This window comes from Seriola lalandi, unplaced genomic scaffold, assembly GCF_002814215.2.
Source record: "Seriola lalandi dorsalis isolate HSWRI2012SDOR001 ecotype SW California unplaced genomic scaffold, Sedor1 jcf7180002054899, whole genome shotgun sequence".
Classification (NCBI taxonomy): Eukaryota; Metazoa; Chordata; class Actinopteri; order Carangiformes; family Carangidae; genus Seriola; species Seriola lalandi.
The window spans coordinates 732973-755472 of NW_019525451.1; the positions used below are offsets into that span (position 1 = coordinate 732973).

The 22500-nt window shown below is 44.9% G+C and overlaps 1 protein-coding gene across 2 annotated transcripts in view; it reads right to left on the reverse strand.

Moving 5' to 3' along the window:
- LOC111672437 (voltage-gated inwardly rectifying potassium channel KCNH7-like) overlaps positions 1-22500 on the reverse strand; it is a 60666-nt gene that overhangs the window by 17556 nt on the left and 20610 nt on the right. For both annotated transcript variants that reach the window (XM_087180299.1, XM_087180298.1), the window contains exons 3-7: positions 19517-19672; positions 12257-12736; positions 11642-11662; positions 8997-9211; positions 4374-4799 (exon numbers count right to left, since the gene is read on the reverse strand). In XM_087180299.1, the coding sequence (XP_087036425.1) occupies positions 4374-4799; positions 8997-9211; positions 11642-11662; positions 12257-12736; positions 19517-19672 (1298 nt within the window). The remainder of the gene's footprint in view (positions 1-4373; positions 4800-8996; positions 9212-11641; positions 11663-12256; positions 12737-19516; positions 19673-22500) is intronic.

The following is a 22500-nucleotide window of genomic DNA, read 5'->3' on the forward strand; positions in this document are numbered from 1 at the left end:
GGGCAGCATACAGCCATGACACATGCTCTATTAGTGTCGCACTATCAGTAAAAACAATAAGTGAGAGTTTGTGAACAGTATTAGGTCGTTCCATTCTCTATCTTACCTGACAATTATCCTAATATCTGCAGGGAAATCATCACTCGCAGCCTCCCGTGTTAATTGTGCCTCATGTCTATACTTGCGCAGGTGAGTAAATATTACCTGGGTTATATGGAGTAAAAGCAGGAAGTGGGGTTGATGAGGAGGTTTTATGTTTTTGAAGCGGGATGATTCATGAGGGAGGGTGTTTGCGTCTCCGTCTCTCAGGAGCGCTGTATCTGCTTCTGATGGGTCCATTAAAGAGCCTCCGTCCTCCCAATCTCCCCCCGAAATCACCGCCATCATTCACCGTCAATGTGCAGCTCGCCGTCTCACTGACGACCCAAACACTGAATAAATCATGTACAGAAAAGCGGATAAGAGCGTCATCTGTGAGGTGTAGTGCAGCCGGCGCCGTCTGAGCGACCTGCACAGATGACACAGCACACACATGGTATGTGGCCTGCACAGTGTATTGTTGATTAAAATCTGGGCTTACAGTGAGTCGGAGGCGTTTCAAGCTGAGGAGAGAAGCTAAAGCTCCCATTAGCAACCAGCTGTATAAAACATATCCGCTGAATATCCCTCTGGCCATCTGCCGCCGCGGCTCTGCCGGCTCGCATGGCCACTTTAAAACACCAAGAGTCAACCGAGGGCTGTGATGTGAACTCCAGATTTACGAAGTAATACACCGTCATTTCATGATTTCCTCCAAAGTTACTGAGACAGAAAACCCAACTAGAACATATGAAACCTCGGGCAGACGGGTCAGCAAGTTCAGTCGACCAATCACGAGCCAGAGATCCTCATTCTTTTTATTCTACATTCAACTTTAACATCTAAGTTTGATTTTTCTAAGGTTTGACAGTCACTGCGCTTCACTGGAAATAACTGGGAACACAGACGTCCTCGCACTTTGACCCCTGGTTGTTTTTGGGACCTCGCCGTGGAGTGACGTTTGTCAGCTGCACTGTAAATATCGATTCCCTGACTAATCAGAAAAATACGCTTTTAAATCTCCTGATTCTCAACGTCTTTGAATGTCACTTTTTTTTTTATTCGGGATCGATTGATTCAGCATCACTGAAAATGAGGGTCGGCCTTCGATGAATCCCCCAGAAAATAAATAAAGGTTGATGATGATGATGATGATGATGACACTGGATTGACACTGTTAAAGCTCAGTCCATCTGCACATGCACACACTCAGGCAGGTATATTAATGTTTGAGTGTGTGTTTCATTCCAGCAGCTGCTTCCTACAATCACCCTGCATCCTTTCTCTTTATTTTTTGTTTTTTTTTTGTAGCAAAGTTAAAGTTAAAGTGAATTTCTGCTTAAACCAAAGACACAGCAGAATGTGAATTGAATAAAAGTGGTTTAATTTGCATGAAACAATCGATCCGGCCATAAAAGACAACGTGTGCAAGAAGCTTTGTTAATTTAAATCAATAATAATCATCAACATCATCAGGTTTCTGCAACTGTTTGTTGATGTGAATGTGCTGACAGAGATTTTTCTCATGGAAGAAGTGTTGGTTAAGCTCAGATTTGTTTATGAGCAAAGAGAAAATAATATTTAAATTCTGGTTTAGAGCAAATTTTCACACCGAGCCTCCATAATTTGCAATTACTTCATATTTGGCCCCGACGTACACGCGAATGTGGCGGTAATAGGCAAATACTCTCATCTCATCACAACAGGACATTGATATGAAAATGATGGAGGAGCACAAATGGCTTCTGTAGGTAAATTCAGCAGCAGCAGCAGCAGCAGCAGCAGCAGCCTGCAGTGCTGCTGCTGCTGAGAGAGACGAAAAGAAAGAATCTCTCAGGGGAGATTTCAACCTGCTGTGTTCCTAATGAAATCAGCAAAAAAAAATTCTTAACATATTGTCAGAGATGGTTTCCAGGCAACAAAGGTGCACGAGATTATGTCTAAAAATAGTCGCTGTCTCTGCAGAGAGAGAGCCAAAATACCACACCTTAAAGACAGGAGCTAAAACTGTACGTGCGTTGTGTTATTTTCAGTTTCCTCACAGCGTTTCTGACACGGCGCCGCTGCGGACGACACGAGCCTCAGCAAAACGCCGCAGCAGTCATGTAGCTGCATGACGAGGACGTACATCGTGTGCCGCCGCCGCCGCCGTGCTGCTCAAGCTGTCTGCTCTTTTTTCCCCACCTGCCACTCACTGCCAGCCTCCGGCCACGGAGTCCCTCACAGGAACACACACCTAATGGCAAATAACGACAACACACTGACATCGGGGCCTCGCCCTCAACACACATCAATCTGATGTTTTTTTGTTTTTTGTGTGTGTGTGTGTGTGTGTGTGTGTGAGGGTGTGTGTGTGTGTGTGTGTGTGTGTGTGTGTGAGGGTGTGTGAGGGTGTTACATCATGTATCCTGGCATCTGGCATTTTCACACATATTCGTAGATGTATGTGTCTCCTCTGCTTTAGTTTGAAAACTTATTATTCAGAAATCACAGCAGGTGCTACACACAAAGTATTCCAGTGCTGCTGCTGCAGAGATTTACGTCCTTCCTCTGTTTGCTCTCTTGTTATTGCACTCTCCATACTGCTCTCTCTGAGCATTAGATGACTTGCTCTGCCATCTCCCTCAGACGTACACGAACAAATTAGTTTCTCGCAGGCAGAGTGGTTAGGGAGGCTGAGACCTTTTTAACAGATTTGGATAGCCCGGGGCGCTCCGGTCTGGACAGCCGAGGGAAGCAGATGTGACAGCCGAGCGTCAGATTGGTTTAGCAGTCCAAACATTCGAGGAAAAACAGCTCAGAAATACACGACTGCTGGAGCTGAGGCCTCACGCCGCGACACAGGAGTAACAGAGGAGGGGACTGACGCTCTGCAGCGCCGCCATGTAACAATGCAGACGAGCAACGTGGGAACGTTTGGGACTGTCAGCAGTATCAGGTGCATGTAGCCAAGGTAAACTGTCCCAACATTAGAAGAGATTCAGCCTCCTCTCTTTGTTATGCAGCAGTGCAGACACAGATGCTTATTCCCTCCACGATTAACTGTTATAATTCATTATATGAAGCTCCGTCAAAATGTTAATTAATCAATTACCTTGGTTTATGACCAAAAAACGCCAATTAGCACATATCAGCACGCTAACACAATGAGCTAAGACGAAGGTGAAGATGGTAAACATTACACTTGCTGAACACATTAGCATGCCAATGGTAAAGCCTCACGTAGCCGTTAGCGTGGCTGCAGTCTCACACTTAATGGAATTTATTGATTTAATACTGTTTGAATTACTTGTTCTATTTTCCCTGAAGTTAAAAAGATGAATCTCAAGGAGACTGAAGTGTAGAGAGAGAAACAAGGAGAAGAAGAAAAGGAGGAGACAGACGGTTTGTGAATTTGCTACTAAACTACTAAAAATTAGAAACTGAAATGTCTCATTTACAGAAGCTTTCAGACTCTTAACTCAGTAGTCTGTAGAAAGCCCTTTGCCCTCCGCTTCAAATCCTCCTGGTGAGTCTCTGCAGGCTTTGCACACCTGGGTTTGGGCAGATCCTCCCCGGCTCCGTCAGACTGTATGTGAACCATCATCTGCAGGTGTTTTTCTCTCTCTCTCTCTCTCTCTCTCTCTCTCTCTCTCTCTCTCTCTCTCTCTCTCTCTCTCTCTCTCTCTCTAACGGGTTAAAGTCTCGGCCACTCAAGGACAGACGGGGACTGAAGTCCCACACTGTTGTCTTGGCTCTTTGCCTCAAGATCATTGTCGTGCAGAAAGGTGAACCGTCGCCCTCAGTCTCGGGTCTGGAGCAGGTTTTCTTCAAGGACCTTCTCTGTATTTGGCCGCATTCATCCTCCCCCCCCCGTCAGATCGGACCGGTCCGTCTCTGCCAGATAACGTTTGGAGTTCTGCCCAATTGGTTTTAATTTCTGTCTCATCAGACCGCAGAATCCCCCCCTCCCCCTCCCCTCTCAGACTCGGTTAAATGCCGTCACAGCGGCTTCTGTCCAGTCACTCTGCAGTAAAGGGCCTGACTGACAGAGCGCCGTCCTTCCTCTGCAGAGGACGTCTGTTAGAGTGACCGCTTCCTCCCCCCCGAGCCCCTCCTTCACCTTATATATTTATCAATCAAGTCGATTTGCAACAGGTGGACTCCAACCAGGCTCCAGACACGAGTCAAGGATAATCAAAGCGCTAATGATCAAACAGGAAGCAGCTGACCACAGAAATGTGTCTGAATACTTTTCTAAAAAAAAGGAAGAAGAGATTTCAGTTTCTGATGATAAATTTCAAACGTTCACTCACCTCATCCGACCCTGAGCCGAAGATGAGCAGGTCAAACGGGATGGCGGCGACCATGTCTATGAGGAACCAGCCTTTGAAGTAGTGGATGGCGATCTTGGCCGGGTGGCTGACCACCTCCTCGTTGGCGTTGACGTACGTGGTTCTGAAGTTTATGAGGATGTCCACGATGAACATGATGTCCACGATCAGATCCACTACGTTCAGCGGCGAGCAGGAGTAGCCGCACTCCCGCCTCTTCTGCTCCTCGATGTCGTTGAGGAGGAAGGCGGCGGAGTACGGCGTGAAGATGGCCGTGTAGATGACCAGCAGCAGGATGAGCCAGTCCCACACGGCTTTGAAGGGGCTGTAGTGAAGGATGGTCCACTTGTCCATACGTGGCGTCTGCAGCTTGTACTCGGGCAGGACATCGGCGCCGAGAGACAGAACCTGAGGAGGAGGACGGAGACTCCATCAGACAAAATCAATTCATATCTTTGAGGGACGAGTCGTCTCATCGTGTTCGCAGCAGATTCTTCAACAATAGAAGAAGAAACTAGATTCTTATTTGGAGCCAAGGATATTTGTTTAAAGGGGCACTCAACTGATTCTGAGGAGTGTGTGTGTGTGTGTGTGTGTGTTTGTTTCTTTGGCGCCGAGGTGTCGTCATTCTAAACGGCGAAACCTCTGTGGTGTGTTCAAGAAAGTATTTTAAAGTCAGTAAAAATGCAAACGCAGTTCAGTATAAGCCAACGTGTATTAGCATTTCTGTGGCTTTGCATTGTTGTGCGTGCCAGTGGGAGGAATGACATCACGGCATATGGTCGGGTCAAGTAAAGGTCATGTTTGTTGACATGTGAGTAATCTGGCTCCAGCACTGTACATACTGTGCATACTGTACAATCCTAATGCAGCTCAATGGTGACCGGAGGCACACTCCTCAAAAATAAATCATTCATGTGAGAAACCGCTTCTAATCTAATAATTTCAACTACATGATGTAAATCATAAAGTTACAGCGACTCCTCGCGACTCCTCGCCACACAAAGATATCTGGGAACTTGTGCGAAACTTTGCAGCGACTGTTTATGGATTCTGTGTACTACTACTACTACAACAACAACAAGCCGCATAGAATCATGTTTCGCATCGAGCACAGTCCGAACTCACGTCATCGCCATTATCTCTGTTATTGCAGTTACCATACACACCCAAATGGCTTTTAACACCAATATTACAGCAGCGTCACGGACCATTTCGGATAAGAGTCTCAACGACTTGGAGGTAATTATAGGTGCGGGCAGAGGACACATCTATTCATCTAAGTGTCTGACACTTCAATAGGCAGGAATTTTCAGGCCGTGGCTCCTTCGCTGCTGATTATCGCAGCTCTGAGGAGGGAACACAAAGAGAGAGAGGCAGGTGAAGTACATGAGCGGCAAGGGCAGAGAGACAATTACCGAGTGCCAGCGAGCGAGGGGATGAAACAGAAAGGACTATTTTGGCATCCATCACTTATTGCACGTCCGCTTATCTCCGGCCTCGCACATCATACAGACTTAAGTGTTCATAATTGAATTGATCAGAAACTCCTGATGTGGGATAACCTTTGAAATCGACAGGAAAAATAAAAAACCCACCACGTACATCCAAAGGGAATGTCTTCTGTTGTTCATTAAAAGCGGGTGATTAAAATGCTTGTTTCATTACACTCACAAGTATACTATACATACTCTTAAATAAGTGTTCAAGCACAAAAACAAAAACCGCTTCACACAGATCTGTCTCAGATGACCGGCTCTGTCGTCGTGCGGTTTATGATCAACAGCGATGATTCGAACAAGATGGTAACTCTGCACCGCAGCAGCAGCTTCCGGCACGCACGGATACATTACCCCTCGGCCTGCTGGGAAGCCTGGGAGGACCGGTTTGGCTGGCAGAGCCGCGGTTCTGGATTAACGTGTCGTAGCCAATCTGCGTCTAAATAAAAGATCCCCGGCTTAATTATTTAACCTACCCACTGTAGCTACACTCGCTCGGCGCAAATTAACTCTCTGGTGGGATAACGCGAGGCTCGTTGAGCGTTTGGCTCGGCTTCAGACGACATGCAGATGAGCATTAGCTTTCTCCCCTTCTCCGGTTCTTCTGGGTCTGCGCTGTCGAGGGGGGGGCTATTATTTATAAAGAGGAGAGTTGTTTCATGTTTCTGCGCTCAGTCTCGTGGCCTCCATCATTAAAAATGATGCAGCGCTCCGATTCCTCACTCAGCTTCAGATAACCCACAGACGTTTAGATTGAGACGTTAATGGAAAGTGGCGGGGGCACCTGAGACACTCTGAGAAAACGCAGGAAACAGCAGGTGAGCTACAAGTCTGCCGATCGGCTTCCTGAGTGAACTCTCCACCTGCCTGCGGTCGAGAGAGAGAGAGAGAGAGAGAGAGAGAGAGAGAGAGAGAGAGAGAGAGACAGAGAGAGAGAGAGAGAGAGATCGCTGCTTTCAAGACATCTGCTGTCGCTTTGTGTTCCCCACAGCCAGGTATCTAGAGAGATGTTTACACACCCAAACTGTGCGACACGGGGATACACACGATCCATCCACGGCTTATTTATCTGTTTGTTAGTGTAATAACTTTAATGCTTCACGGCGTGTATCCACAGAAAACATGTTTCTGACACCGCGGCGCCCGACGATCTCCGAGCAGAGCGGTAATTGTATACCCGAGCCAGGGGGAGATAACAGTGTGGCGGCACATTAAATGGTATATTAACAGACGGTGCAGAGTGACAGGAAACACGAGGGAGAGAGTAAGAAGGGAACGAACAGCGATTCATGTCAGAATCAGAGCTGCCATCAGCCTCATGTAAAATCACTGTTATTATATAGTGTAGAGAAACTTGCTTGTATTATGAAAACTTCTGTGCTTTTCACTTCCTGTTTATTTGTGATTGTGTATCTTACCTGTTGAATGAATGTTTGTACATGCAGTGACTGGGCCCCAATTCACGAGCTTCTGGGGCCGGTTGCACAAAACACCTTAAGTTTTCTATTTAAATACAACACTTAAGGTTTAATTTCCCCCTTAGCAGAGGGAGCTTCTTAAAGGTGTTGCACAGAATCTCTTAAATAGTCCATAAAGTTAAGGCATTTGCAGCAACGAAAGAGATTTTACAGCGTTAAAATTCAACTGCATCATTAAGGATTTTTGGCCATGGTGTAGTTAAGACAGTCAGAAGTACCTTAAGGTCTTTACGCTTTAACTGACTTTAAGTGATTCCTTAAGCGTGAGTCTGAGATAAAGACAAACCTTAAAAGGCTGAAACTTAAGGATGTTTTGTGCAACTGGAACCAGAAGCGTATTGACGTGCCCCATTTTCCCCTATTGCCATTATCATGTTTGTGTGTTTTTACTTGTATTTTCTTCTGATTTGTGTGGAAGAAATGAATGAATGAATGAATGAATGAGTGAGTGCACACACACATCCCCTGATAACAAAGTTCCACACCGACTGGTCTTCAGCTCCTCCACTGCTGCCACATGGTCCAAAAGTCCATTAAAAGCACATTAACGAGCTGCCCCCTCTGCTGCTTAATAACTTTGACTTTCATGCTGCAGATAGGTCGTTGCAGTCGGCTCCGGCTCTGCCTCTGGCTCCGGTCGGAGACCTTCACCTGCAGCTGCCTTCCGGTGCAAACAGGGGTCGATTTCCGTGCCCTCTATCCGTTACATCATTAATGGGCAAAATGCAAAACTGAGACCTAATCAGTGGTTTGGGGAGCGGCTTTGGCGCCACCTCGGGGGAATACATTAACTTACAGTCCCTCCGAGCCGTGGCGGGGAAGGTGAGAATGACCTCTAACCCTGTCAGTAACTCTAGAATCGTGGCCTGAGCTCCGGACGCCGTCTGGCAGCAGTAAGAGGATCCCTGATTATCCGCCGCAAGAGACGGACACCTCCGCCGCTTTTACGTATCAGACCCCTTGAGTTTCAATTAATCAATCTGAGGCTTTACAGAGGGCAGCGTTTGTGTGTGTGTGTGTGTGTGTGTGTGTGTGTGTGTGATTTGTGCCGATAGTCATTGACATTACGGTGCACACTCTCTTTCCTCTCTGATCTGCAAAACATCAGATGGTCAATAAAACGGTGGAATGAATAACTTTATAAATTTATGTGCCGCTGAAACAAAGTTTTTTCCTCCTGTTACTTTTCTTAATTGTTTTTCTATTTTTAGCTTCAGGAAACAGAAGAAAAGTCTCAATAATAACATGGAGGAAAAACTCAAATCCCCCCAGCAGATGGTTGGATGACGGATTTCATGCAGCACTGATAATAATAATAATAATAATAATAATAATAATAATAATAATAATAATAATAATAATAATAATAATAATAATAACACATACGGGGTGTGAAGGATTTTCTGAACCGGCCCCATCCATCAAACCACTTTTAACCAGTGGATGCTATGACGCTATGTGAGACTATGTGAGTATTTGGATTCATGTTGTACTTTCTAAATATGGAAATATCACATGTTAAGAGCTTTATAAAGCCTTGTATTTACATATTCATGTACAAATGTTTGTGCTGGAGGCTCCGTGTTTGTCCCGTGAGCTGCTGTTTACCTGGATTTTAAGGCTTTTACCTGTGTGACCTTGTCGGTGACGTTGTGTGTGCGGTCTTTGACTTTTGGGGCGATGATGGTTTTCTCGGAGGAGGGAGGCGAGGGGCACTTCTTCTCGTTGTTGGCCTCGGAGAAGTTGAGCGTGATGAGGGGGATCTTGTTGATGGTGCTGTACCTGTTGAGGTTGGAGTCGGAGGTGGAGCCGAGCAGGCTGGACTTGATCTGGCTGAGCGGCCCTGAGGAGAGAAAGCGACGGGTGTCATCGTTAAAAAGCCGCCACATCTCGCGCTGCGGCCGGCCTACTGTTGATCTATAACAGACTTTGTGATTCGTGGATATCAGAGAACAGGCTAGTGTTCATTTGATCGTGGTGACATGGCTCGTGAGGATGGAGTGGCCTTTACTGCTGGAGTGAGTTCAACCACAACACACACACACACACACACACACACACACACACACACACACACACAGATACTGAAATACAAACTCTGCACCCTCCGATTGACCCGTCTAGGATGAACAGGCCTTTTTACAGTTTCTCATTAAAAGATGATGAAGAACAGCGTCGGTGGAAGAAAGGAATGATTCGATGCACAATCAAAGAAGGCGATGTCACCTCATCTATCTGTCTGATGGAGCCTGGACATAATGAGTGTGCCGGTGTTGTGCAAGTTCACACTTCAAGAGCTACAGCTCAGAGTTCACGTTCACACAGTGATCTAGTTCACGTTCATTTCCTCCTACTCATCCATCCCAGCCTCAAATCACTGCAGCTTCTCAGGCTACATGAACTCTAAATTACTGATTACTTTAAACGATTAGAAAAACCACAGTGAGTCATTGTTTTATGTGTTTGTGCTGTCAGTTTGACTCAGGTGGAGTTAAGGTTTCCTTAAGACTTCTCCTTACAATGTTCATTTAAGCCATTAAAGACTAATATAAGGAGAAAACCTCAGTTAAACCGTTGCACAAAAGACCTTAGTGACCAAAGTAAGGACAAAAACTAAGACTGCCTCTGACACTTTCCTAACTGCATCATGACCAAAGGTTTGGTGATGAATGAAGGAAATAAACCTTTTATACTTTCTGTGCAACACCGTTAAGTAACTCCCTCAGGTAAGGAGAGATTAACCCTCAAGTGTCTTACGTAAGTAGAAAACTTCAGGTGTTTTGTGCAACCGGCTCCTGACTCCTTTGATCATCATTCCCTCAGATATTTCTAAATTTAGAGTTTGATTGGTTCATAAAAGTATATAATATAACACCCGACACGTACTGGGCGTCGTAAACCTTCGCCTGAAGCCGTTAAACCAAAACAGTTCTTCTTCTTCTTCTGGTCTTTTTGGTTAACTACTGACACGTTCACGTTCATCAGTTGCAAACGGAAACGTTCAGTTCAAGCGTTCATGCACAACACTGATGAGTGCGTCGCAGCATTGATGAGATGTTCCCTCCTTACACTACGTGATGTTCCCTACAGCTTCACAGCATCATCATAACATGTGACCCTGCCTGTTGTGAACATTCAACACTGCGACAATACGTGACAGCACTACACACACCACACGTGGCCCAATGTGGGTGATTAAAAGTGAAAAAGAGAAAGAATTGCTGATTCAGTCATGTGAACCAGCGGAGGAAAGTTGAACTGTGGGTTCTTTAGTTTGTTTTCTTTTTCCTCCCTTTTTTTTTTTTTAACAAAGTACAGCACAGTGATTGAGTCAAGGACGGAGAAACACACAGCTGAGGATGAGAGATTGCATGCGCAGCTTCAATACATGCCACAGTAAGGAAACATCACTGCAGTGGTGGAGAAATAACTGAAAAGGAAAAGCTGAAGCCATACCCCCAGCCATCCAGGAGCGAGACACTGGCAAACCAGGAGAGAAAAGAAATAGGAGGTAAAGGGGAAAGTGGGATTATGGAGAGGTGGTTGGATTGAAGGGTCAGACATTACTTAAAATATCACATTATGCATTTATTCAGGAAGTAGAGCTGTGGGAGTCGACCCCTTATCTGTGACGCTAATATTACAATAACATCAACATTGGTCATTTATACCTAACGCATCAGGTGCAAATTAACAAGAGCTCTAGAGAAGCAGTGAGCGTATTTGGTCTCCATGCAGCATAAGCACTGCTACAGCTCCATTCATTTCATAAGGGGAAAATACGAGGGTGTGGAATTTAAATGGGAACACAGTCGGGTCTCTTTTCATTCACTAAGACACGGCAACAGGGAACCAGAGGTTGCGCAGACGAAAACAGAGGTTGCAGGCGGTGGGAGGTATCATCTTGTGAAGCTTCATTGATTTTTTCTTCAATGAACAAAAGCAGGAGAGGGATTTAATGTGTTGCTTCATGCAAGTGCGTGCAGAGGTCAGTGTTTTCTTTTTTTTTCCCACTGAGCCTTCCCCTGGGCGACTGGCGGGGGTTCAGCAGGCCACGTGCACTGGGACTTAGTCATTTAGTGCTGTGCCAGTGTTTTGAGGCTCCAGACCAAGAGCTTAACAAACACACCGTCAGTCATCCACCGAGGCATTTGCATTCGACATAAACCTCAGCGATGCAGAGAAACTCATGCAGCAAGCAAAGCTTTACGTCTTATCCAACGGACGTGCGGAAATGTACAATCTCAGGATGCGGCGGGCTGCCGTTCGTTACCTTTGATATTGCGCCCGTTGTCTGTGACGACGGCATCGCGGGGTCGCAGAGGGAGGAAAGAAAGAGGGGAGTGGAAATGAGGGAAGAATCTCTGATGTTCTATCATGACAAATGGGTGCTGGCATTAAACCGCCACTAGTGTCCCCATGAAAAATTCATTACAGTGAAGTAGATGTATCACTGTGTCAGCCACTGGGAGTCATCTGAAGGAGGGTTGTAGATAAGGGGGTGGCTGTAGACTGATTGGCCTGGAGGAAACCAGGCCAGTCTGGGCCACTTCTTCCCCCGACCGAAGCGGGGCCAAGAGGCTAATAAGTGATTTAGACTCGAGGGAAGATCAATAGCACCCAGTATAGATAGTGACTCACTATAATGCTGATTAAGGGACTGGCACGCCACATCTCCCACCTCCTATTTCAGGACCGCGGGGAGGTTGGTAATTAATAAAGCCAAATTATATCATTGTGAGTAATGAATTTGTTTTATTGGTCCCCTCATGTAAAACACAACATTTGGGTATCAGCCACAAGAAAATAGTGTTTCAGCCCGAGCAGTGGCCCCTGCCACGTAGGGTCGACATCCTACATTAAGGGCAAACTAGCAGAAGACTCCTACCTTCACTGGCGTGTCTGTCTCTGAACGCCATCTTGGAGTTGGACCCACAGCCTTCCATGTCATGCACTGAGGAGGCTCTGCGAATACTGCACACACTCTCTCTGGAGGGGGTTGGAGTGAGGCCCGGGATTGACGGAGCGGCGACGAATGTGTCCTGCTGGCTCTGGTGTTGGGTCTGGGCAATGGCCTGGTCCTGGTATATCCTGTCCCAGGGCCCCTTGGGCGACGAGTGGTCCAAAGGTCCCGAAACGGGGGTGGAGCAGTGGCTGGGGCCGATGAGGGCGCGGGTGTCGTTGGCGTAGGAGGGACTGCAGCTCTCGCGGGTGGTGGGGAGCTGGTAGTCGTGCGTGGCCACCGAGCCGTCGCTGTGGCGAGGGGAGTCCACCATGACGGCGTCGGGGTCCTCCTGCGGCAGGGACTGCTTGCTGATGCCCAGGAGAGGTAAGGCCGGGAAACGGAAGCGAAAGAATCTCCCTTTCCCTGAAGTAGAGAGAGAGGAATGAGAACGAGATTAACGAGTGTCACACCGGATCTATTACCGTCACATTAATCCATAGCAACATCCCATCTGACCGCAGTTTATGGCGAACAATAACACCGAGTGTGCAGCGCCCTTGGGCGACACATAAACATAAGTTCTGAGGCAGTGGATGGTTAAGTTACTCAATTATCACGAAGTTATTTGCTCGCAGTGAGACCGAAAACAGCATAAAAACAGAGTGCAGTGTTTTTTAATGAGCCGCTGGGATCCACACAACCCCCCCCCCCGACCGACCTTGTGTTGCGTGTTCCCGGTGTGTTTGTACCACAACTCCTCGCTCGCAGTCCTCAACATCCCTGCTGATATCTCCTACTCGTTTGCCAATAGCGCTGTAAAGTCTGCCAATGCGGCTTTCTTAAAAACACCATGGCTGATCAAAACAAATGCCCCATTCCGCCTCAGGCGCGAGCTCAATCTTCAATTCCCCCTCAATTATTCACGAAGGAGGACATTTGCTGGAATATTATAATGGTAAAGTGCACAGAGGAGTCGGACCTATGAAGGATTACGTGCAGGATTTTAATGAGTGATCGACAGCTCCTGTGGAGATGAAGGAGAATATATTCGATATTTAGGATGCAGGAAAAGGAAATGCGAATGTAGTTACGTTTTAATTAAAGTCTGTTCAGGTGAACGCTACGTTACATACGTTCCACAAATAAGCTGCGTCTAACAATATCTGCAAACATGTCATGAGAGAGACGGTCGCGCTCACACGATTTCACATATGGACGGCAAACTGTGTCATGCATGTTGTGAACCATTTACTTGTCTGAACATATGTCACACATATCACAGTCTTCCTGCCACGAGGCGCACTGAAAAATCAAATGAAAACCTGTGTCCATGTGTAGTGTGATTATAGATCAGCTCTAGCTTCTATATTAATACTGTGAAAGTATCAAAGCCTCAGTCCACAGAGAAATGCACACAGCCTGTATTCAGAAACTGAGCCTTAAAACCAGCCGTCAGGACTTCTGGAACTTTGTGATGTCACAACAAAGCAGTCACCAAGCCCCGCCCACCTGGACCCACAATCCAAACCTTTACAGGATTTGGTTTCTCTGAGTGTTTTTACCTGAAATCTGCTATATTTTTATTGGATCACTCAGAAAACAATCAGCCAATCAGAGGAGCCTCCTCTCTATCAAATCAGACAAAAACTGAACATATGTCCTTTATTTGACAGTAAACAAACACAGTTACAGTACACTTAATATTTGCTGTAATTAGAAACGTAGACGTATCGTTGTGGCTTCTAATTACAGCCTAATTTAGGTGTATGGTGTCTAATTAGGGCACGACTGTTTACTGTCTAATTTAGAGCATATTTCTAGTTTGTGTCTAATTTGATACGAAGTGCAGACTGTTGAGTCTTGTTAAGGTGCCATACAATAAAGTGCAACCTTCTCACTTCTCTTGTATTTCGCTTGGAAAAACTACAGCGGATTGTATTCGACCCCACGTTCAACTCTAATATCTGTAGCTAAGGACGCTTTCAAAGAGACAACAGGTGATGAAACAGAAAATAGATCTAATGTTTAAGGCTCAGCAGGAACAGCATCTTTATCTTCCTCATTGCCCCGTCCATTAGTCTGAGAGTGACACAGAGCAGAGAGAAAAGGAACTAATTTTAGACAAAATGCTGCACGTCTGTTTGGGTCAGCGGAGTGTGTGTGTGTGTGTGTGTGTGTGTGTGTGTGTGTTTACAGAAAGTCTCCAGCCAGATGCTGATCATGCCGGAAATGATAATTTGCATGTAATTGGTGAGTCAGTGCAGGATCTGAACCCGCTGCTGCAGTATGACTAAACAAGTCATTTATCCCATGAAATTAAGTCGTATCGGCGTTCACAGTTGGATCTGAGCTCGGTGCTGTAAGGCCGCCGATCAAAAGCAACACCTGACTCTTCATTCTTCATCCTGAGGCTGATCCTGAACCAGCAGACCCCCCCTTTATATGCCTGACAGTCTGTTTAGTGTGCACTCTCCCTCATGCACCAACACTGACATCTTTAACAAGTGCAGCTCCACACCATTTCACATTTCTGACAGTTCGATTTAACTGTTGAAATCACCAAATAATGTCTGGTATCTCATGAGCATCCACATGCTCTGGGCTTTGTGCCCGGACATAAAATCATATATATATATATATATATATATATATATATATACACACACACTGTATATAAACATATAAGCCATAAATCTTTTAATTAGCTCATAATTCAGTCACGATTTCACGGCGCTGAGAACATTGTACGCAGCTATATTTAGTTGTGATACTGAAAGGGCTGAACCTTTGAGTGCTGTTACTGGGTTGTGTGTGTGTGTGTGTGTGTGTGTGTGTGTGTTCCCTCACCCTCTCCAACCCTCTCAGTCTTTCCCTGCAAAAACTCACCAGCGGCTTTACACAACCAATGGACGCAGAGTGGCCCTTGTTGCTATGATACCAGATAGTAATATTTGCATTGAATATTAATTGGGCCCTCAGATCCCCGTGAAATGTCTTCCTGTAATGTGAGCATGATTCAGATGTCAGGGGAGAAGTGGAGGGAGAATAATAAACCTTCGTCCTCTAGTAAAAGTGGGACAAAAACAGCTCTGTGTCTTTTTGTTTCTGTCTCTTGTTCTTGTGGTTTCGCTGACGTTAAATTAAAACAAAAAAAGCAATAGTGCAGTTATTGTGTTTACTAACTGATTTGCATGAAGTGCTTTTTTTTTACCTTAAGGAGTGTTTACCTGGGCTCCCAGTTCTCCTGTTACTCACCAGCTCCAGAGAATAACATGCAATTAAAGATAAAACACACCTGTTCACTCTGGTGTTTTTCCCCGCTTCTTCTCTTCTAAGTTTCTTGGGAAACAACATTTGAACCATCGCGGTGGTTGAAACGTTGTCATGCTTTTCACATAACTACTGCATGAAACTGGTGCGGAGGAGACAGGTGACTCTGTGACTGGACGATTTAAGTGTGCCGTCCTGAATAATCACTGCAGGGGAAATGAAAGCTTTCTTTTGGTTTGACAGTGAAATGCTTTTCAAGTCTACGGTTACAGACACTAATGGTGCGACATGATCGGGGGGGGAAATGGCTGCTGAGATGAGCCGACAACTCAGGTGCATTTAGGTTGTTTAGCTTTTAGATTGATATTAAATTCAAATGTCACAGAATCAGGCGTCTGAGTTTTTAGTAAAAGATGAACTGTGTTTGTTCCAGTTTACAGTTTATATTCTGATCAGACTGAGAAACATTTGAGCTGTTTCAATCAACGAGCTAATCTGAGCCGCTGTCTACCTTTAGCATGAGGTTCATTCTGCCCCTCACTTCCCTGCACAGGTTCGCTGCTGGATGCTGACTGAGTGTTCTACTTCTACCTCGCAACAATAATAATTAAGGACCCGACCGCATTAAAATAACAGATGTGCTAAATTTGGCTCAGCTTTTTCCAGGCTACTTGATCTGAATATCTGAGGGTCCTCATTCCAAAACATGTTTAACTAGGAAAATGCAACTCCTGAAACTGGCATGAAGCGATCCACAAGAGAGGACACGAACTAGGACTGAATGATTAATCAAAAAATATCAATATCCAAATCATTATTGGACCATTAAATGAAGCATGGTGGTGCTACAGAGACGCCACAGTCTCCAGACGTGGAGGAACATGCTTGTTTGGTACAAACTCCGACAAAAACATAATTATTTTCATGTTATTTTTCAGTGAAAATAAAATGCTTGTGATGATTTGAACTGTTGAAAGTGACAGTCAATGCCGGTTAATGAGAAACTGCTGGCGTGACGCTTCGTGCATTGCTTTGAGCTAATAATAAAGACAAGGGATGACAGATTCAATAACTCATTAGCATCAGCTCTTAGTGAATCCGTGTATTTGCCCATTTCACCGTCAGACCTCAGAGTCACTCACCTGTGTGCCCAAATAATTTTCTAATTTGCCACACTCATTACTTATTCATTATAACAAATTTTCCCCGGCACATGCAGCCGAATGCTCATGGAGGAGAGCAGCACCGCGATGCTCACAGACCGAGCTGGACTCACACAGTACAGAGAAGAAAGCATCAGGTTTATTTGAACTGGTACTGATCTACTAGAATATCCTCGGATCAGACCTCAGGGTCGGCTCAGAACATCCCTGATAATAAAATATATGAATCGCCAAACATATCCTGGTGTTCCTCTAGAAATCAGCGAAGCATTTCACACTTCCTCCTCGTACCCACTCGTCTGGGGGCCCCAGTTGAGAACTATAAATTAAATTGCCTGCGAGAATGGTCCCGCTCAGGCACATCAAAGCACAATGGAAGAATCCTGGCTGGTTTCAGAATGAATGGATCGTCACCGAGCGACAAAAGCAATCAATAAGCAGCGGCTAATGCATGGCTGCTCATCCCCCAGAAGGAGCCGGGATAATGCAACACATGGATCATCAAATCGCTCCATCCACAGTCCACAGTCACACCGTAGAGCTATTCCTCAGAATAGTAACACTGTAGGTTTCACCGAGTTTAATTTACATCTGTTGCACTTTCTTCTTCTCTGATGTTTTAATTATGCAGTTATTCATAATTTGTGACCTCTGTCCGTCTGCTGGTAAAAAAAATAAAAAAGTGCAAGACTAGATCTCTGGAACTCTCTGATGGAGGACTGCGATGATTTGAAGCCAAGAAATACTGACTCTCTCCAGTGGTCCCTGACGTGGCAGAGGGAAAGAGACTCGACCTTCTAAATAAATCTGGACCTCACCGCCAGAGAGGCGTGAATAGGATTTAAGGCGCTCCATATTTTCATCTTCTGATCCATAAGAAGATATATTTGTGGTTTTAAAGAACCAAAAACCATCTTAGTGTAGTTTTACATCTCCTCTCTCACCGGTGAGCCAATCAGAAGAGAGGAAGCTCTGAGCCTCTCTCCTGATTGGCTGACTGTTTTGTGAGTGATCCAATAAAAATAGCAGATTTCAGGTAAAACACGCAGAGAAACCAAATCCTGCAAGGTTTGGATGGTGGGTCCAGGTGTGCGGGGCTTAGCAACTGCTTTGTTGTGACATCACATTGTTACAGGAAGTCCTAACAGCTGGTTTTAAGGCTCAGTTTCTGAATACAGGCTGTGTGCATTTCTCTGTGGACTGAGGCTTTGATACTTTCACAGTAATAATATAGAAGCTAGAGCTGATCTATAATCACACTACACATGGACACAGACCTTTACACTGGATGGAGCTTTAACTCATAGAGGACTGCTCCATCAGGGAATTACCCTCATGCTTCAGCTGAGCAATTAGTTCCTTTAGAAAAGTGGAAGAGGAGGGTTTTACCAGTGACATGTTGCACAAATACATGAATACACACACTCGCACATTGAAAAGCTTATCTGCTCATGCATGTTTTGCAAGTTGTCTGAGCGTACACACAATCCATAGTGGACACAAACACACTCACTTACACTCGACACATACAGCTCCCTACTCTTTTCACCAAACACCCCGTGAGGCAACAGTGCGTTAAGGACCTCAACCAATTACAGTCATCTAGAGGTGACCCCTGGTCCTCCGTGCTCCTGCTTTATATGTCACACACAGCAAATGGAGAAAGAGAGAGAAACTGAAGAGAGAGGAAGGATCAAGAGCATGTTCAAGAACACCACTGGGGAATGGCATTATACACTATTACACCGACAGCTCTGGGAAGCCGAGCGCTCCCCAGCACTGCTCCACTAGTTCATCAGGCCATCCTGGCAAGCTATGAGCTATAATTGGGCCAGACCTTTGAGATGATGACAGGCTAACACATCAGTGTCTGCTAAACGCTGGTGTCAACATGCCAAAGGAGCTGTCTGGGCAGAAACTTCCTGCAGCTGCACCGGTGATCGCTGCTGCAAGTAGAAGTCAACGCGCAAGCTGTGCATCGCCACAAGTTACATACCGGGTTTATGCTGCAGCGGCAAGATGCTAAAGAAATTAATCAATAACAGCACATGGCAGGGAGTGAAAGATTAATATCAGGGTTGTGTCAAAATTTCAAAAGTCCCATTTTTTAAACTTTTCATGTGTTGATCCATAAGAATATACATAAGATATACATACTTAATACATAAATAAATGCAAAATAAATACATTCTAGTAATGAAAAAGGCTATTTCCATATTTATATATTTATTTATTTATGCATTTATGTGATTATTCATTTCTACATTTATTCAATTATCTATTTATGCATTTCAAGATTTAATTATGTATTAATTTCTACATTTCTACATGTATTTATTTATCTCTGTGTCTGTATGTTATTCGGGGGGGGGGGTACGGCCTCAGTCTAAAGCTGGATTGGTTATTGGTTATAGCGGTTGATCGACTGGACGGATCTAAGACTTCTGCCTTGACGTGACTCGTACAGAGACTCCAGGTAAACACTCAGGCGATGACTGCTTTGTTGTGACATCACAACGTTACAGGAAGTCCTGACGGCTGGTTTTAAGGCTCAGTTTCTGAATACAGGCTGTGTGCATTTCTCTGTGGACTGAGGCTTTGATACTTTCACAGTATTAATATAGAAGCTAGAGCTGATCTATAATCACACTACACATGGACAGACACCTTTACACTGGATGAGACCTTAAAGAAACACTGATGATTGGGTATAAAAAAAATGCAAAATAAAAACTTCATTCTCTCCATCCAGTGTTTGTCTTGTACTCACGCTGGTCAGCTTTGGAAGGTGAGGTGTGATTGAGTCTCTCCAGTGAGTCACTGCTGCCTTCGTCCAGGATGTAATCGAAGTTCAGGATGAACATCATGACCACGCCCTCCTCGTTCTTCACCGGGATGATGTGGGTGGCGCAGAGGAAGTTTGAACCTAACCAGGAGGAAATTTAAAAAACAGTCAGAAACGGGTATTAAACTTTACCTTTTGTGTTTGATTGATTTCTTAAGTGACCCGCCGCTATCAGTTATAAAATCCAGAAATTACGAGCCCCATCAATCTTAAAGGAAAGTGTGCCTGATTTAAAATTCATAACTTTTTTTGTCCAAAACAAAAATGAACAAACCTGATCAAAGGCTCAGCAGCTTTTCAGATACAGCACAGTCTGACCCTGGAGCTTTCCATTAACACTCTTTGAGATTCAAACGTCTTATTCCAGATAAAGCTGTGTGTGTGTGTGTGTGTGTGTGTGTGGAGAGAGGCCTAGCAGAGAAATGAGGGTGAAAAGGTCAAGAGGTCCACTGAGAGGAAAGCTTCTGGAGCTGAATGATTTCATCTATTCAGACATCCTCCTGCACCCAGGTAGCAAAATAAATCCGGCCCATACTTGGCCCACATGCTTGTTTCTCCTTCTGGCCCGGTATACGCCCGGTTCCATCACTCTGCCCAGATGTGAAAGTGTACGGGCCAGGCATATGTTGGGCCAGGAGTTTCAGGTACTGTCCTGCTAATCGCTACTTCACCTCATGCTAACATTAATGTAGCGTATCATCCTGCGTATCATTATGTATTCATTCATTCCCCTTAGAAAACATCAACCACAAATGTTTCTCAATTTCCATAGTTCTCTGGCAGAAAAAATTAATTGCCCTTAGTTTTTAAACCTCGATTATTAGAGTTGCTGTTGGCTCCGCAGTGGGAGGTAAATTTAATGCAACCCTGCTCATTGCTAATGCCTCATGTCTAATGTTCCTCATTTATCAAACAAGCAGACAGGAGGTTAACAGAAGTAGAGGCGTTGCACCATTTATAGCAGCTACAAATAAATATTCCAACAGAGAAACAAAGCATAGTTGATAAGACGCTTAAAGTAGCCTGACTCTGGCTTTATTGATAAGTTGAGGATGAAGCGGTGATATCACGAGCATTAGCTAAATGGGAAGTGCAGAGGCTATGACCAGGATTACTCGTGTAGAAAATGAAATGTATATTAAGTTTTTAAATAATGAGCACGGACAATCTCTGGAAGATGCTCTCCCTCACATTAGGCTCTAAGTCCTGCTGTCACCACCAGGCTATTTATAGCTCACCCAGCAGGCACCCGGCCTACGGCGCTTCTTTTCTGGGCGAACACAGAGACGCAGACACGCTGCTGCACAAACACACTCGCACTGAAATCCCGACTCCGCTCGCATAATGTGCAAATACTCCACACGCACACGCACACACACGGAAATAAAATGATGGCAGGATACAAGTCTTTGCTCTAAAATCCTATTGTGCAGCAAAATAACACCCAACTGCTTCCCCACACTGGGGTTTGATTTATGTATTGGGGGAGCACTGATTCCGCTGGGCTAAGCAGTATGCTGCCCCTAATAGTACATCAGTGTCACCATGAGTGGATGGAGCCATTAATTTCAGTCAGAGGGAGTTGGGGGGAGGGAAGGGGGGAGGGGGGGGTTGCAAGCTGTGTCACACCTCCTCTGCCTTTAGTGACAATATGCAAAACAAGTCCATACTCCAGGAGCGGCCTCGCTCTCATGGCTTTCAGGAATTATCTAACCGTGCAGAAGCTCGGAGGGAATACAGAGTTTACAGGGCCTTGAATATCAGGAGGATTTAAAAAGAAAATATGTTTTACCTGTAACTTATGTTATTTTGAATTCTTGTATTTCACTATGAAAAACTTTGTAGGTAATAAAAAGCCCTCGACTTTATTTCAGTGTTGAACCCTTGTTATAAAAATACAAATGTGTCTGTCTCCATGGAAACAAGTGAGCGCCGCAGAGGATCTTCAGAGAGCTTTATCCTGCTGTCGGTTTATGGAAAAACTCAGCAACAAAGTGGACACATTTCCAAACTGTACATTTAAATTTCAAGTTAGTTAAAGAGACAGTTGGGGTTATTTGATGTGGGGTTGTGTGAGGTACTGAAAAAAAAAAAAATACACAGAAAAACCCACAGAATAAAAAACTAATATGAGTTGAAGTGTACGTCCTGCTGCTTCTCTAAACTGGGAGCGGCTGATCTGAATCTACGGCAGGTAATACAATAGAGAAAAACCAAATAACCCGAACTATCACTTTAACTTTTAACACTCGAGACAGAATGAAACATGAAATTACAGCAAGTGGATCCACCTGAATTCAGCGACATCAGAGGCTGTTTCCCTGCAGCGATGCTCACAGGTACAGCACACACAGGAAAGCTGAACTCAGAATCATTGAATGTCTCCCCTGTGGTTCAGTCTCTATGTGTGTGAGGCAACACACACACACACACACCATACAACACAAACTCCTTCATATCACCTCACACTGGTATGCAAATTTACATTTATCATTCATAGAAACTACATGAGTACAGACATAAAGTAGGTCCAATACACAACATACATTCACTCACACACACACACACACACACACACACACACACACGTTACAGAGTGCTTAGTGCATGCCTCAGGAGGGGACATACCCCAGCTTTTGTGTTGCATACCAGTGTGAGCTGTGAGCTGTGTGTGTGTGTGTGTGTGTGTGTGTGTGTGTGTGTGTGTGTGTGTGTGTGTGTGTGTGTGTACTAAAAATAAGCCACTTGGAATCCATAGGCATTTATAATTCATAGGCGCTAAGTATTATGTTCTAGAAAGCATAATGGTTGGACTTGTTTAGGCAGTATGAGAATGAGAGGAGGCTTGTTGGTTCTGTGTGTTTGTGTATGTGTGTCTGTATGTGTGTGTGTGTGTGTGTGTGTGTGTG